This window comes from Excalfactoria chinensis, chromosome 6, assembly GCF_039878825.1.
Source record: "Excalfactoria chinensis isolate bCotChi1 chromosome 6, bCotChi1.hap2, whole genome shotgun sequence".
In the NCBI taxonomy this organism is placed as follows: Eukaryota; Metazoa; Chordata; class Aves; order Galliformes; family Phasianidae; genus Excalfactoria; species Excalfactoria chinensis.
Window position 1 is genome coordinate 14,439,506 of NC_092830.1, and position 15,006 is coordinate 14,454,511.

Genomic DNA, 15,006 nt, shown 5'->3' on the forward strand with positions numbered 1-15,006 from the left:
TTCCGTGCGCCGCCGCTGCCCTTCGCTGTCGATGAGGCGGTGCGCGTGGCCGCTGCTGCGGCTGTCGGCGCGCTCGGGGCTCGCCCTGCGCCATGGCGGGGCGCTCCGCTTCCTCCCCGCCGCCGCCTCGTCCTCCTCATCCTCGGGCGGCGGCGGTTTGCGGGCCCCCGACACCTCCCTCTTCGTGCCCGTGCCGCTGAAGCCCGTCGAGGGCGCGGCGGAGGAGGACGTGGGCGCCGAGCTCACGCGACCCCTCGACAAGGGTGAGGGGGGCGGCGGTGCCCCGCGGGCCGGGGCCGGGCTGCGAGCGTGTCCGTCCGAGGGCGGGCTGGGTGCTGGGGGCGGGGGCCCGAGCTGCAGGAGCCGGCCTTAATTAAACGATCTGGTGGCGCGTTGTTTCGTTAACCTCAGCTGTCGGAAGCAGAGAAAGACGAGCTCGGTTTGTTCGCACCTCCCAAGCCTGCGGCTTCCTCACGAGCGGGAGCAGAGTGCTGTGCTGAGCGCTGCTGTCTGCTGGCTGATGACATAACCCAAGGGGAGGCGTGGAGTTGTGACGGAGGAGGGTCAGGATGGACGGCAGGAAGGTCCTTCACCAGAGCAGGGCACAAGAGTCGGCTCTCAGGGAAGTGGTTGCAGCACCGAGCTTGACTGAGTTCAATAAGCGTGAGGACAGTGCTCTCAGATACATGGTCTGCGTTTGGTGCAGTCCTGTGTGGATCCAGGAGTTGGGACCGATGATCCTTTTGAACAGAAAAATCTATTGTGTAGCAAACCAGCACATTGTGCCGCATAGCTTCACAGCTGTAGATAAAGCTGATTTGTAGCTGTGTCACTCGGCTCACTGAAAGTCAGTTGAATGTTTTCAGCTGTCAGACTGTGGGTGTGTAATTGCTAATGAGAAGCAGAAGCTGACAAAAAGGTGGGGTATTGTCAGCAGTTCCTGTATCAGAAACAAGAAGTGCCTGAGCAAGTGGATTGGTTGGTCGCTTAGATCAGAAAAACTGTGCTGAGAAATCAGTAATGCTCGAGTAACTGAAGAATGAGAGCTAAAGTGGTGTCCTAGAATGACAAAATGGTTGAGAGAGGGAATTCTTACAACAGAAGTGAATGGTAGAAGGGGTAATTAGTGATTGAGATAGGACACGTCTCCTGAGTATCTACTCTGCTAGCAGTTGCAGAAATAGTTACAACTGTGTGCATTTAGGTTGAGCTGGTTGGTTTGTGGTGGCAGCATTGTTTTGTTTGGATAGGCCTTATTTTTATGATGAATGTTTGTTCTTAGGAAGGATCATAACCTTGGGTGTTTAGAGCTGTGGTTCTGATCTCACGTTGCCTTGGATAGTGACAAATGTTCTGGCAGACCTTTTCATCTTGCAGTAAAGGCCAGCAGGTTGTGAGTTCAGATACATGTAATGTCATGTTATCTGCCATCCATTCCTACAGATGCTTCTCAGAAGAACTCATTCTTTCTCCTACTGTGGTGTTTTCTGATCTGTTTTTGGTTTCCTTGGCCCTTAACCATTCTCCCATGAAGATATAGACGGCTGTTTAGAAATGTTTGCCTGCTGACAGCAGCCTTGGTCTTACTCAGTTACCTGTGTGAGCATTCCTGAAGTAGTCTTCGGGCTGTAGTTGGAAATTCATTCCTACCACTGCTGTAACAATGCATGGCGGATGGGATGTAGCCACCTCTCACGCTTTTGGCTCTGGCTGCAGTGGTTTTCCGTTCTTGTCACTTGGTTCTTGTCACTTTCTGTCATTCAAAATAGGCTACCTCTGCTCTAGAATGTAGTTTTTCAGAAAAAGAGGCAATCTTTTGATTAATTAAGGTTGATTTAATGGGAAACTTTCCATGTCATGGGGGTTTCAAATAATTAAGTGGTTAATTATAGAGAGTGGAGCCTGGTAGTGTAGGACCCCATGGGTTTGCCAGCAGAGCATTTTGCACGAGTCCTGGCATTGTGTCATACAGGCTTCATAGACATTGGTTTTAAGAACAGCATAAGCTTATGGCTGGGTGCTGGTGAGATTTGTGGGGCTGATATGAACTCCTGCTTTGCTGATGATGGGAATGGGACACTTTTGCCATTGTGGGTTAATTAAGATTTAACAAACTGAATTCAGAACATATATTGGTGAATAGGTGTTTTTTCTTTTTTTACAACTCAGAACTTCCCTTTCAGGGGAAGGAATGGGTTTATTAATAACTTCACAGTAATCAGATGTTCACGTTGAATCTCTTAATTTGTGACCTATATGAAAGAAGCCTGCTATGTTTTCTTCTCCCCCCACCTTTGTTTTAGCAGAGAAATAGAAAGAACTCTGCACCTGGTTTGCCTGATGTTCCTGAGTGTGTGTCTTAGTAGCAGTGTGCAGAGAAGGTCTCTCAGGATGCTCAGTAAAAGCTTTAATTAAGCGATTCAAGCAGATTTAATTCTCACATTAAATCCTACTGTTCACTGATAGGTGCAAACTGCCCCCAACATGCTTCGTAAGATGTTTGCTGCAGGTTCCCTTGCTTATGCTTTCTTATCTCTACTGGGAGAAGCTGTTCTGTTACAGCTTAAGAATTTTCTTCTTCCACAAAAAGCATTAATCTGTGGTTAATCTGGGGAGAAATCATTTGAGACTGTTCAGCATGGCAGAAAGCCCCTCTCTGCAGAGGAATGAGAGTGCGGGTTGTGACCTCTGGCTCAGCAAAACGTGATTTGATTTTGGGCAAGCTAAAAAACGTTTTTCTTTTGCAGGTGAAGTTCTGAAAAACTTAAATAAGTTCTACAAGAGAAAAGAAATCCAAAGGCTAGGAGCAGAAAATGGATTAGACGGTAAGCAAATGTTCTAAGGTGTTCTTTTATGTGAAATCTAGTTTTACTTGGATATGCTTATTAGTAGATTGGGTCTTTCATGATTCTCACAGCAATGGTTGGTTAGGTTGCCTCTCTCACTGGCTTCAAATGAGTTTAAATTTACTTGCAATGTTTTGTGCAAAGGAATAGGTTTTTGATGGACCACATCAGTGTTTTGTTCATAAATATGGTGTTGTGATCCCACTCACATTCAGATTTTCATTATCTTTTGCAGCTCGCCTGTTTCACCAAGCCTTTATAAGCTTTAGGAAATATATCATGGAATCCAGTTCTGTGAGTGCTGATTTGCATATTATTCTCAATGATATATGCTGTGGTGCAGGCAAGTATCTGGAGTGATTGTAAGAAAATGTGCTTTTTTTTCCCCCTGTTTTTGACCTGTACTCACCTACCTGTCTGTGAACCCCCCTCCCATGCTGTGAAAGAGGTTGAAAACCACTGTTTCCTTTTTAGAAATATTATGCCCAGACTGTGTTCTGTCTTTAAACCTTCTGACCTGGAAAAGAGGTGGAGATCTTAGCGAGTGGAAGCCCATTGCTTTGTAGCAACTATTCATTGCTGAAATGAAAGCTGCACTGTTTGTTGTGTTTCTTTGTCACTAGGGGGCAGTTTGAGAACTTTCTCCTGCCTGGGTGGCTTGAGAAAGTTGGGAACACAGCTGAATCAGAATGTAATGACTAATTTAAGACCCCATGTCTGCTCTGCAAGCGTTCAGAACTGTGAATGGTGAACTTGGCTTCAGGAAGCTGCAAACTATTCTGGAGGACCTTTGCTTTTCTCTGTTTATTGACAAACACATTCTAGAAGCTTTACCTCATTCCAAGGCAGCCTGTGAATTTAGGGAGAAAAGACTCGTATCTTCTTGGGGCAGAAAAAATTATTTCTCACCCTGCTTTTTCATAGCTTCTTACATAGAAGTTCTGTGATCTTGAAGACTAGCAAGAGAGAATGAGCTGATTGAAGATGCTTTTTCATGTTCTTTTGTGAGCTCGTGTACTCGTGTTAGTTTCTGTTTTTCTACAGAGAGCCAGAAGCTGAAAGACTCACATAAGTGTGTGGTGAAAACAGCACTGAGTTTGTTCAGAATGTGTTATGAAGATGCCAGTCTTCAGAGAAGTGCATAAACTTATGTAAAAGCATTTGTCTTCCAGGTCACGTGGATGATCTCTTTCCATTTTTCTTGCGACATGCAAAGCAGATCTTTCCAATGCTGGACTGTATGGATGATCTGCGCAAGATCAGTGACCTGAGGTTGCCGCCCAACTGGTCAGTGAGTTTCAGTGATTGTGGTGTTTCCTTTTCGTAGTGATTTAGAATTTCAAAGTCTGTGGACCACAATTCTTTGATGTACGTTTGCGTTATGTTCTCAGTGTCAATTCTCAGTTTTTACAATAGCTTGTGTCAGAAATTCTTACCCGTGTTACAAGATATATTGCAATCAGTTAAGAGGAAAGTATGGTTGTATCCATTATGAAAGTAACTGAGTTGGTATTGGCTCTCCAGAAAGCTGTCTTTTGGCTGTATCTAGGAATTAGTGTGTTGGAATGTGAAAACATTACTATACCAAAGGGAGAGACCATAGCAGCGAGAGTCATTTTGAACACCGTGTGTAAATTGAACTCTAAATGTTAGCAAGGATTGTATGACTTGTGCAATGAGTATGTAAGACATGGGAACCTCTTGATACTGGATGTATTTAAGAACTTGAGCTTTCTGTTTTCAATACTCACTAAAGTCTTTAAGCTTTTAAATTAATGTTGATTAATAAATTAATGTTTAAGAATTTCACCTAAATCAGTATCCAGAACATCAGATATGCGTTCAACAGGTGTTCTTTTTTTGTGTGTGTTTTAGGTATCCAGAAGCCAGGGCTATTCAGAGAAAGATAATATTCCATGCTGGCCCTACAAACAGTGGGAAAACATACCATGCTATCCAGAGATTTTTGTCAGCAAAATCTGGAATTTACTGTGGTCCACTGAAACTTCTGGCTCATGAGATCTTCCAAAAGAGTAATGCTGCTGTCAGTATGTTATATTACTTATCCATACCCTTAGTGTTGGAATCGTCTCATGAATGCATGTTTGTTAAGTGTTGTAGTCCATGATGCCGCGTTCCTAGTGTGGTGCTTTTGGCAAACTTGTAGCAGTGTCAGTTCCCAGCGCTCGTTTCAGCTTTAGGCAGAATAGAGCATCACTTTCTCCAAAGCATATGCCATGTTGTCATCCCTGTAACCCTCATTCATTTTCTCCTGCTATTTTCTCTCTCTGGGTTCAGCCTGGTTGTGCTGTTAACTGTAAGATGTAATTTTTTGCAGAAATGGAGAAGGACATCTAATTAAGGATATCACCTCTTCATTATGCCCTTCAGTCTAATAGGACTTAAATACAGGGCACAAGTCTCAAAATGCTGTGAAGTTATTTTCTGGATAGTTTCCAGAACGCTGTCTTAGAAACTGCTTACAGGAACTGATTTCTTCTCCCACCCTTTGGGAAGAAGATTATGTTGTAATGAAGAAATTTAACATGAGTTTTCTCAATTCCTGTAGAATGTGCCATGTGATTTGGTGACAGGAGAAGAGCGTGTGTATGCCACTGAAGATGCCAGACAAGCTTCTCATATTGCTTGTACCATTGAAATGTGCAACACAAACACACCTTGTACGTATACTCAGTTGTTTCACACATCTTTGTGTTACTGCTGGGACTCTGTGAGGTAGCACAACTCATCCTTTTCACGCCTGTTAAAGTGATTTCTGTTCTGTTTTGGAGCAGTTTCAGTAAAACCTGGATCATTGTAGTGTAGCGTTTCTGGTGGAAGAAGTTTAGCTTGATTTCAGCAACTATTTTTTGGAAAGCGTTTGTGATATTTCTATGTAGTACTGCTGTTCCTTGATGCATCGTTTTGTTGTTGTTGCTTTTAAGATGAAGTTGCTGTGATTGACGAAATTCAGATGATCAGAGATCCTGCCAGAGGATGGGCTTGGACAAGAGCCCTTCTGGGTAAGCTTGATAATGTTGGCAATTAACTTTTGCTCATGGGTAGATAGAAATATTGACTGCAGTATTTAATCTAATGTGAGTTGAAATGTGTAGACCTCGATGTGTTCAGCTGCAAAATGTAGTTTTTGGCTAACTGTTTATGTCAGCCAATCTGCTGCATATAAATGTGTAACTTGTTGTGTTTTGTTTTCACTGGGTCTCGTTTAGGACTCTGTGCAGAAGAAATCCATGTTTGTGGAGAAAGTGCTGCCATTGATTTAGTAACAGAGCTCATGTACACTACAGGGGAGGAGGTTGAGGTAAGCTTTTTAATTCTGTGAAGTTAGGGTTAAATCATCAAATTCTTGCTGGGAAAACAAATGTGGGCTTTTATCTGGGATACCACTGATCAAACTTACTCTTGCAGTAGTTCTTGTTAGAATGTTTCTCAATTCCCTTAAGCCGAAGGAGATGTTATAAATTGTCTTCTTTTTATTTTTCTTCAAGAAGTGTAATCACTTTGCTGAATTCTCCTTAGGGAATGCTGCAGCTCTGTAGTGGCTTTCTTTGCAGGTCTGTTCTTCCTAGATGGAACTGTTTCCCTCATTTTGCTCAGGTTACTTGATCTGTTTGTAGATATTCTCCATCCAGTGAGAAAAAGAGTTAAAAGAGCTTTCCTCTCTAGAAGAAAGCAATTGAAAGATCTCTGAAACCCAAATTTCCTATCATAAAAACTGCTGTCTTCATAAGGCTTTTTCATGAACCTTATTTAAAACATCACAATTAGATCCTAAGAAAATCCAGCCTGCATAATTCCTGGTGAATAGGTGTGGCTTTACGTATCTGTAATTGCTGGGTTGTGTAGCTATGGAAGAGGACCACTTACAGCATTTGGATGACTGAAATATTGAAAACAGGCTCTTATTTCATAGTAGGATGGCTATTGTTATGTCATCTGTGTATTTCTTCACTTTAATCTAGTTGACATGCACAGATGTGCAGCCTGTTTGTTTCTTGTAAAGGCCTCATAGTTCTCAGCTTGAGAAGTGCTACAAGGATGCAATTGTACCTTCATTTCAAGTAATTATCTGAAGAGATAACTACTATCTGCGAGAGGTCCTTCAGCATTATGGTCAGCTGGGATGGTAACTGTGCTATACGATCTTCCAGAGGAATTTGTCATCTAAAATCATGTTATCTTTGATAACTCCTTTGATTCTAGGTTCGAAACTACGAGAGACTCACTCCTCTTACTGTGTTGGATTATGCCTTGGAGTCTTTAGATAACCTCCAGCCTGGGGACTGCATTGTTTGTTTCAGTAAAAATGACATTTATTCCATCAGTCGGCAGATCGAAGCTAGAGGATTAGAATGTGCTGTTATATATGGCAGTCTGCCGCCAGGTAAGGCATTCTTCTTTTTATTTTTAAGAAAATCTTCTGATTTTGATGCTTCTATAGAAAAACTTCTAAAATGAAGTTTGAGTTGCATTTAAATATAGTGAGAGAAAGACTTTTGTTGGCTGATATTGTGATCTTAGTGGTAGAAGTTTTATTATATACCATTTTATTACTTAATGTTGTTCTTTATGTAGGCTTAGTTAAATTAAGTCTATCAGCGGGTCTGGGAATGGTTTAAATCTCCTTTCCCTCTACCCTCAACCACAGCCAAATACCAACAAAATAGTTTTTTCCTCAACTTACTTTAAAGTAAAAAATCTTAGTTATATGATTATTTATTTTATAAGAAGAGTTTGCTATGTAAAGTTTCTGTCATCCTGCTTTAGGAACAAAGCTTGAACAGGCAAAGAAATTCAATGATCCCAATGACCCATGCAAAATCTTAGTTGCTACAGATGCCATTGGAATGGGACTCAATTTGTAAGTACTCTGGGCTGGTTGTAGTGTGATTTTTTGGGGTCTAATACCTGCATTAGTTTCCTCACTTGTTTCTAGATAACGCAGTACATAGTGCTTTGATTCTGAAGTACTGATAAATTTGACTGTGAAGAAGGTTTAATTTGAATGGCTTGTTTGGCCTAATTCTGTGTTATAAGATGGGAGGAACCTGCTTCAGTGTAAGGCTACAGAGATTTAGACTGGATATCAGGAAGAATTTCTTCACAGAGTGGCTGAGCATTGGAACAGGCAGCTCAGGGAGGGCATGGAGTTGCCATCCCTGGAGATATTTAGAAGAGAGTGGATGTGATGCTAAGGGATGTGATGTAGCAGTGCCCTTTCGAATATGATATGTTGCTAAATAGTGTCTGTAGCCATTTATTTTACAGAAGAAGAGGCCTTAGAAAATAAGGCTTTCATTCATCTGCAGTAGGTTATATAGTGGAAATGGTTTGCATGAAGGATTCCTCTCTGGTTTTGTTCCTATATTTCAGGTGTATAAAAAGAGTAATTTTTAACTCAATAGTAAAGCCAACCGTCAATGAAAAAGGAGAGAAGGAAATAGATTCAATTACAACCTCTCAGGCTCTGCAAATCGCAGGCAGAGCTGGGCGTTTTGGCTCATCTTTCAAGCAAGGAGAAGTCACTACAATGCACCGTGATGACCTTCTGCAGCTGAAGGAGATCTTGGGCGAGTCTGTGCCCCCTGTGAAGGTGAGAGTCATGCTACCTGGTTTGTACGGAAGTGCTTCAGTTATATTGAAATGGCTTATATTTGTAAGAATTAAAAGCTCAGACATAGAAGATCTTAAGTTCCAGATAAGCGTGCTTTAAAAATGGAACTCTGTAGGGTGCTTTGGAGTTTTGTCTTTCTAGATTTTGTATCTGATGCACTAACATAAGAATAATGCTGAGGATTAATGGAAAACGTTGTCTTTATTTTTCTCCTTAGGCTGCTGGCCTACATCCTACTCCTGAGCAGATAGAAATGTTTGCTTATCATCTCCCTGACGCCACTCTATCTAACCTAATTGTAAGAACAATTGAAATTATTAGCTTCTGTAGCACTGTTCGTCGTCACTGTTATCTTAGAAACCAGTACTTCAGAAACATGACAGCTTGTATTGTTTACTGATGTTACAGTGTTATATAGCGAAGTATACAGTTTCTAACGTAGAAGTAAAAGATGATACTTGGGGACCTGGGAGATTCAGGCTGGTAGGGTAACAGCAGACTTCTATAATCTGTGAATTTCTGGGCTAGCTTGTAAGTACTGAGATTTGTTAAAGAAGAAAAACCAGTCTGTTATTGATATCTTTAAGTATTCAGTCACATGTCTTATTAAGAAGCTCAGTGCTTTTCTAAAGAACTTAAAAAGAAAAGTCTTCAGAAGATACGCAGCAGAGAAACTAGTCTTGTGGGCACATAACAGCACTGTGGCATCTCTTATTTCTCCAAACCTTGGATAATTGTCAGGTATTCTTTGGACTCTTTTGCAACACCGTATTTATCTTTTGATTTCTTTCTTCCTAAAATAGATCTTCTCCTGGCAATGGCCTAAAAATAACTCAGTTGTTGACTTTTTGTTGTACTGTAAAGTCAGCTTTTTTGCGCTGTGCTAAGTGGCAAACCTGGAAGTGATTGATTTTTATGATGGTGTTCTTTCTAGCTAAAATATGCATTTCTAGAAAACTGCATTGGGTACTTAGAAAACCGGTTGAAAATGCTTACTAAAGGGGAGTGAGTGAGGGCATTATTGTCTTCTCTTCTGAGCCTGCGTCTGCGAATTTAATGAAAATCCCATTTCAGAGAGCAGAGGTAGCTCTTCTGATCCTCCTACTCCCTTCCCCTTCCCCCCAGGTCTTTTTACTATAAATTAATGACTGTGGATTACATTTGATATTGAACAGTTCTTTCAGTAAAACCAGCATTTAAAACACCACATTGTGTTTTATTTTTTTCTTTTGGTAATAAAAAGTTTGACAACTCTTCCCTGTAATAACAAACCTCTTTGTTTGATGATGTTCTCACAGGATATTTTTGTGAGCCTCTCACAAGTTGATGGGCTTTACTTTGTCTGCAATATCGACGACTTTAAATTTCTAGCAGATATGATTCAGCACATTCCCCTGAATTTGCGATCACGATACGTCTTCTGCACTGCACCCTTGAACAGAAAAGAGCCTTTTGTGTGTACCACGTTGCTGAAGGTCAGTTATTGTTTGTTCCTCAGAAAATGTCAGCTTTATTTTCAACGAAACATATTGTGGTGGAGGGAGCAGCCGTATTTATTGGGAGTTTTGTTGTTCGGTGGTTTGAGAGCATTCTTAATGCTTGATTCTGGTCATGAAGAATAGTCCTTAAAAAGCAAGGTGACACTAATTCAAGGTGTTAGCTTGTCAGCAGCCCAGGGGAATGTGGGATTTAATGTGATGATTGATGTTAAAACACAGTTATGTAGAATTGAAATCCCACGGGATGTAATCCTGTGAATTGGATGTCAGAATTACATCAGTTCCGTTTTCAGGCCTGGATAAACTCTTTTCCTCTCAAGAATTTTTAGTCAGCTGATTTCAGTTTTTCAACAGTAATTTCTTTCAAGTGTTTTTACTTTGTTCGATGTTATCGTCTTTTTCCCTTTTTAGGGATTATAACTCACATTTTGGATAGTATGTTGTGACCTCATATCACAGATGTTAGGTAGATTTATGCCTTTCAAAAAACCCTGTTGCTGACTTCCCTTCAAAGCTGAGCGATAGTCGAAAGGGTTGAAGAAACAACTTCTCCCTTCTTAAAAATAAAGTACCAAGCATTCAGATCTTGAGTAATAGAGGTACAGGAAGGCACAGCGTAATACTGAAGGGAGGTACTCTGTCAAAGGCCTGTGTGAATGTAATCCCCATTGCTATTCAAAAAAAAAATCCTGGTATTAGCCAGCTGGGAAGTAGTTACGCAAATTCGTCAGCACTCCTGAGCATTTCTTTTTAAGTTAAGTCTTATTTATCTTGTTTATCTGTTAGCAAAAGAGCAGAGATGTCTTATCTTTCAGAAGGGTTGTTATTGCAGATTAATCTGCTCGGGTTGTGAATAATGCATTTCCTAAGTCAAGGAACATGTTTAATATAATTTTCTCAATCCTGGAGATTCTGAAACAGGATAATTAACAGAATAGAAGCAAGAGAAGTAGAAAACACAAAGTTTGTTCTGCTAGGTGAAATCGCACATCTCCCGTGTTATGCTTTTCTGGATAGCTCTGTACTTTTGCAGCTTAACTCTGTGCATGGCCCATGGACAAATTGTGTTAATGAGGTCTGGGAAAGGAGAGATGACTCCCAGGTTGAGCAATTAAGTAAAAGAATGCGTGGCATTTGGGCTGTGTAAAACAAAGCAGGTATTTTCTGGAGTATTGGATACAAACTCAAGGGAATTTAGTTCACTGGAATTACTTTGGTTTGGTTAGTGGTTGTTTTCTTTGATAGGAAACTGGCACGAAAACATTATCTAGGAGCAGACTACACTACTGACTCTTCATTCAGTTCTGTGCTCTGAGGGTTTCAGTAGATGTTTGCTAGAGTGTAGCTGTCGGAGTACAAATGGACGTCCTGTCAGTTATGAGGAGTGTAAAATAGCCTGTTTGTTTATAAGTTGAATGAATAATACAGCTGGTTTCAGAAACAATGGTGTTGTAAACAACTTTATTTCTTCCCTTCTGACTAACTGAATTTCAGTGATTTCACTGAACCCACTTCTTTTTTCTTCCCCCCCCTCCAGTTTGCAAGACAGTTCAGTAGGAATGAGCCTCTGACATTTGACTGGCTCTGTCGACACACCAAATGGCCACTAGCTCCACCAAAGAACATCAAGGAGCTGGTACACCTTGAAGCTGTTCATGACGTTTTTGACCTCTATCTGTGGTTAAGGTATATGTGCTTGAGAATCCCTTTTTTTCTGTTAATATTATGATGTACTGTCCTAGAAAAGCAGAGTCTTTCCTGCAGTGTGGTGCAGTGTGGGCTCATCTGTGGCCTTTGAAGGTCTTGAGAAATGCTGATGTAGCTGTGTTGTGGGAAGTCCTGGGTTCTGCAGAGGGCAATTTGTGACTGGCATAGAGTTAGGAGCAAAGGTATTTCAGATTGGAGCATCAGAAATACTGCTTAAAATAAGTGATCTTCCCATGCAACACGTAATACGTTTTCTTTTTTGCTTAACATAGTACGTGTCTCTTTTTTTGTCCCGATCAGTAGTCCTTTAACATAAAGGTTTAACTTACTGTATCTTACTGTGTTTCACCTCTTCAGTTACCGCTTCATGGATATGTTCCCCGATGCTGCCCTCGTACGGGACATTCAGAAAAAACTAGATGACATTATACAAATTGGTGTCTGCAACATCACCAAGCTGATCCGAGCTTCCCAGTCTGGTGCTGCTCCTGGAGCAGCAGAAGTTATGTCAGAAAGCTTTCCTCTTTCAAGGACTAAGAGAGATGTTGGGACGGTTTCAGACCATCATGATGCAAAATCCTCAGAGCCACTTTCTGGTACACTGGATGTTCCGGGAGAAAGAAGAGCAAAGAGCATGAGAGCCTATCGTTCTGCTACAAGGCAGGAGGATCTGAAAAGCCACGGACGTGGATCTCTTGCCAACAGATTGCTACGTGAAGGACTTCTAACGCAAGAGATGCTGAGACAACTGGAGAGTGAGTGGCAGGATCAGCGCAGGAGTGGTAGATATGGCCTTGCCTCGAGAAGAAATGACCAGAGTAGTTCAAGGGAAATGGGAAAAAAGAAAAAATAGAATCCATGTCCTGATTCTGTTTAGTTTTTATTCCTAAAATAAAATAAAGTACTATTTTAATAACTTCTTTGGCATTTCATGTTTACGCTGATGCAGCTCCTTGATGTTCTTCCTCCACCCGTGTCCAATTATGCGAAGCGTTCAGAGAAATACACTCGTGTAGGCTCAGAGGCCATTCCTCTGCTTTTAGCAACCTGCTGTACACTTCTTCATCTGTGGTGCTCAGCAATGGTGTATGACATGCTGCTCTGTGAAAACTTGAACCTGATGCCTTCTTGAAATATATCCTCACATCATTAATAAACACCAGATATTTCACCAGTAATGAATTAGCTACTCATTCCATACCTTCTCAAAGGGCAGAGTTTAGCCCGATAACAAACAGATAACGAGCAACCTGGCAGGGAACTTGGTCAGAAGGGTGATATGAGTCATGTGCTTCTAACCTTTGTGTCTTGTGGAAATGTGGGAGGAGGCAGAAAGCATTTGTGTTAATACTTGGGGGGTTAAATTCTGGTCACAGGATTTTTTTTAGGTAGATTCTGTCATGTGAAGGGTAAGTAAACCTGCCCTTCCTCTTTGCATTTGGTTTGTGCTTTGGTTTTTTTTTGACTAAAAAGTATTTAAAAGGCAATTTTTTAGGGGAAAAAATTATGTGATTATTTCTGGGGGCAAGGTGAAGGTGTTAGACGGATAGTTGTAATTTATTTCTGAGAAGTTCTTGTCTGTTTCTCCTGATGCAGTTTTATATGAGCAATTTTGTTATGCTGCACTTCAGAAATGATACATATATGTGTGTATATATATATCTTGCTTCACATTCTAGCTTGTTTGTGACACGTGGATTTGGAGGGGAGATCTAAGTGGAATCTTTCACTTCCAACTATAGGCTGTTCATTGAGCTTTAGTAACATCTCAGGTTTGGTACTCGTGCCAGTACCATTCCCACATAGCCATGTTGTGATGGCTGGTGGGAAACCCAGGTGCTTACTACTTGGTGGAAAGCTTAGTTTGTTGGAGCTGAGTTTTTGGGAAGCTGCTGTTTGTTCTTCTTTTCTCCTGACACAGCATCACTCCGTAACTTTTAAGGCAATGCAGCACCGGGCTCTGCTTCTTTCACATGTGTGCATGTGCTCTGTTGCCCTGACATATGTTTTTTAGTGGTAGCAGGCCCTTAAGCTCTCAGTAGAGATAATGGGGAGTGGAAAAGGTTGAATGCTGAAGCTGCAGTGTGTGCTCACTGAAAGGGGTTTCAGGTGTAGCTCATTGCTGTGGCTGCATGGAAACAATGGTGTTGCAGCAGCTGTGTGTGCTAACAGTTTTTCCCAGCTGTTTTTGGTGTATTACACACGCACTGTTTGCATTATTTACTAAAATGCAAGCAGTGCATAAATGTTTGCTAGTCCACATGATTTCATGCTGATTTCAGTGCCAAACCATTGTAGTGGGAAACGTTCCTGTTCTTCTGCAAAGCCCCATCTTTCTTTCCTTCTCCAAGGAAAAAATAAGCAGCTATGGTGGCCATGCACAAGTTGTGAATTTTCTGGCTTGGGGTGAGTAATTCTGCTTTGCTTCCCAGATCCATCACAGCCTCTGCCTAAAGGCAACATTGCTTGCACAGTGTGCAACACTTGTGTGGGGATGACTCCCCTCCCTGTCCCTTTCGATGTGGGTTGCAGGAGACTCATGTCGCCCCATGGGTTGCTTCTAGACTGCTTTGATGAGTGTATCCTTTAATTGTATGCGTAGCTGCTTGCTAGTGTATATGTTCTGAGCAAGGGAAGAGTGGCTGGGTCTGGAGGTGTAAGCCAGTCTTGCAATACAGAAGCAAAATGCCTATAAACATTCTTTTTTGTATTTTGGGGAGATTAGTGCTTGGCTTAACTCGTGGCTTGTATCCATAGTGACTCCATAGTAACTGTTACAAGAGCTCTGAAGTGTATTCAGACGTTTCCAGGCTGACTTTTTGTGAAAGTTTTCTTTTCTTCTGAGCTAATGATGTGATTGTCATTGGCTGCCATTAGTGTGGCTGCCAAATAGATCCCACGTGGTAAATCTGGACTGGTGTGCTGTGCACCATGAACATTCCAAGTTCAAGCAAACCCCAGGGGGAGATGGAGTGGCTCTTCTTGGGGGAGCTGTGCTGGAACGTGGATTTCCCAAACAGCAGCAGCAACTTTGTTCACTTGATTTGGGAATCGCATTTGCAGAACGTGGCTTCAAGTGCTCCGATTTCCAGATTGATTTCAGTCACTCAAGTTTTAGGTGTTTGGATTATTAGTTTCACAGCTAATTTGTGTGTGTTCAGTTGTTGCACATCTAATGGAAAATGATGCTAACTGCTGTTCGGTAAAGACAAAAACAAAGCCTTCTTTCTCTTAAGCCAGTGAACTTCTTTCTGTCTGCTCTGGCTCCATCTCTTCTAAATATGGTCTGCCCTTGGGGTGTGTTTTCTGGTCGGTTGCC

The 15,006-nt window shown here is 41.6% G+C and overlaps 1 protein-coding gene across 3 annotated transcripts; it reads left to right on the forward strand.

The window, feature by feature from the left end:
* The first annotated feature begins 16 nt into the window (after positions 1 to 16).
* On the forward strand, positions 17 to 12,863 carry SUPV3L1 (Suv3 like RNA helicase). Of its 3 annotated transcripts, XM_072340077.1 has the most exons (15): positions 17 to 263; positions 2,748 to 2,825; positions 3,082 to 3,189; positions 4,019 to 4,133; positions 4,722 to 4,890; positions 5,416 to 5,527; positions 5,792 to 5,869; positions 6,077 to 6,168; positions 7,071 to 7,251; positions 7,635 to 7,728; positions 8,241 to 8,460; positions 8,699 to 8,779; positions 9,780 to 9,956; positions 11,518 to 11,666; positions 12,045 to 12,863. In XM_072340077.1, the coding sequence occupies exons 1-15, from the start codon at positions 32 to 34 to the stop codon at positions 12,538 to 12,540; spliced, it is 2,382 nt and encodes a 793-aa protein (XP_072196178.1). In that variant the 5' UTR covers positions 17 to 31; the 3' UTR covers positions 12,541 to 12,863. The 3 variants fall into 3 exon arrangements, with proteins under 3 accessions (XP_072196178.1, XP_072196179.1, XP_072196180.1); XM_072340078.1 differs by lacking the exon at positions 17 to 263 and having other exon boundaries at positions 2,785 to 2,825; positions 3,082 to 3,140; XM_072340079.1 differs by lacking the exons at positions 17 to 263; positions 2,748 to 2,825; positions 3,082 to 3,189; positions 4,019 to 4,133 and having other exon boundaries at positions 4,730 to 4,879.
* Positions 12,864 to 15,006: the final 2,143 nt, after the last annotated feature.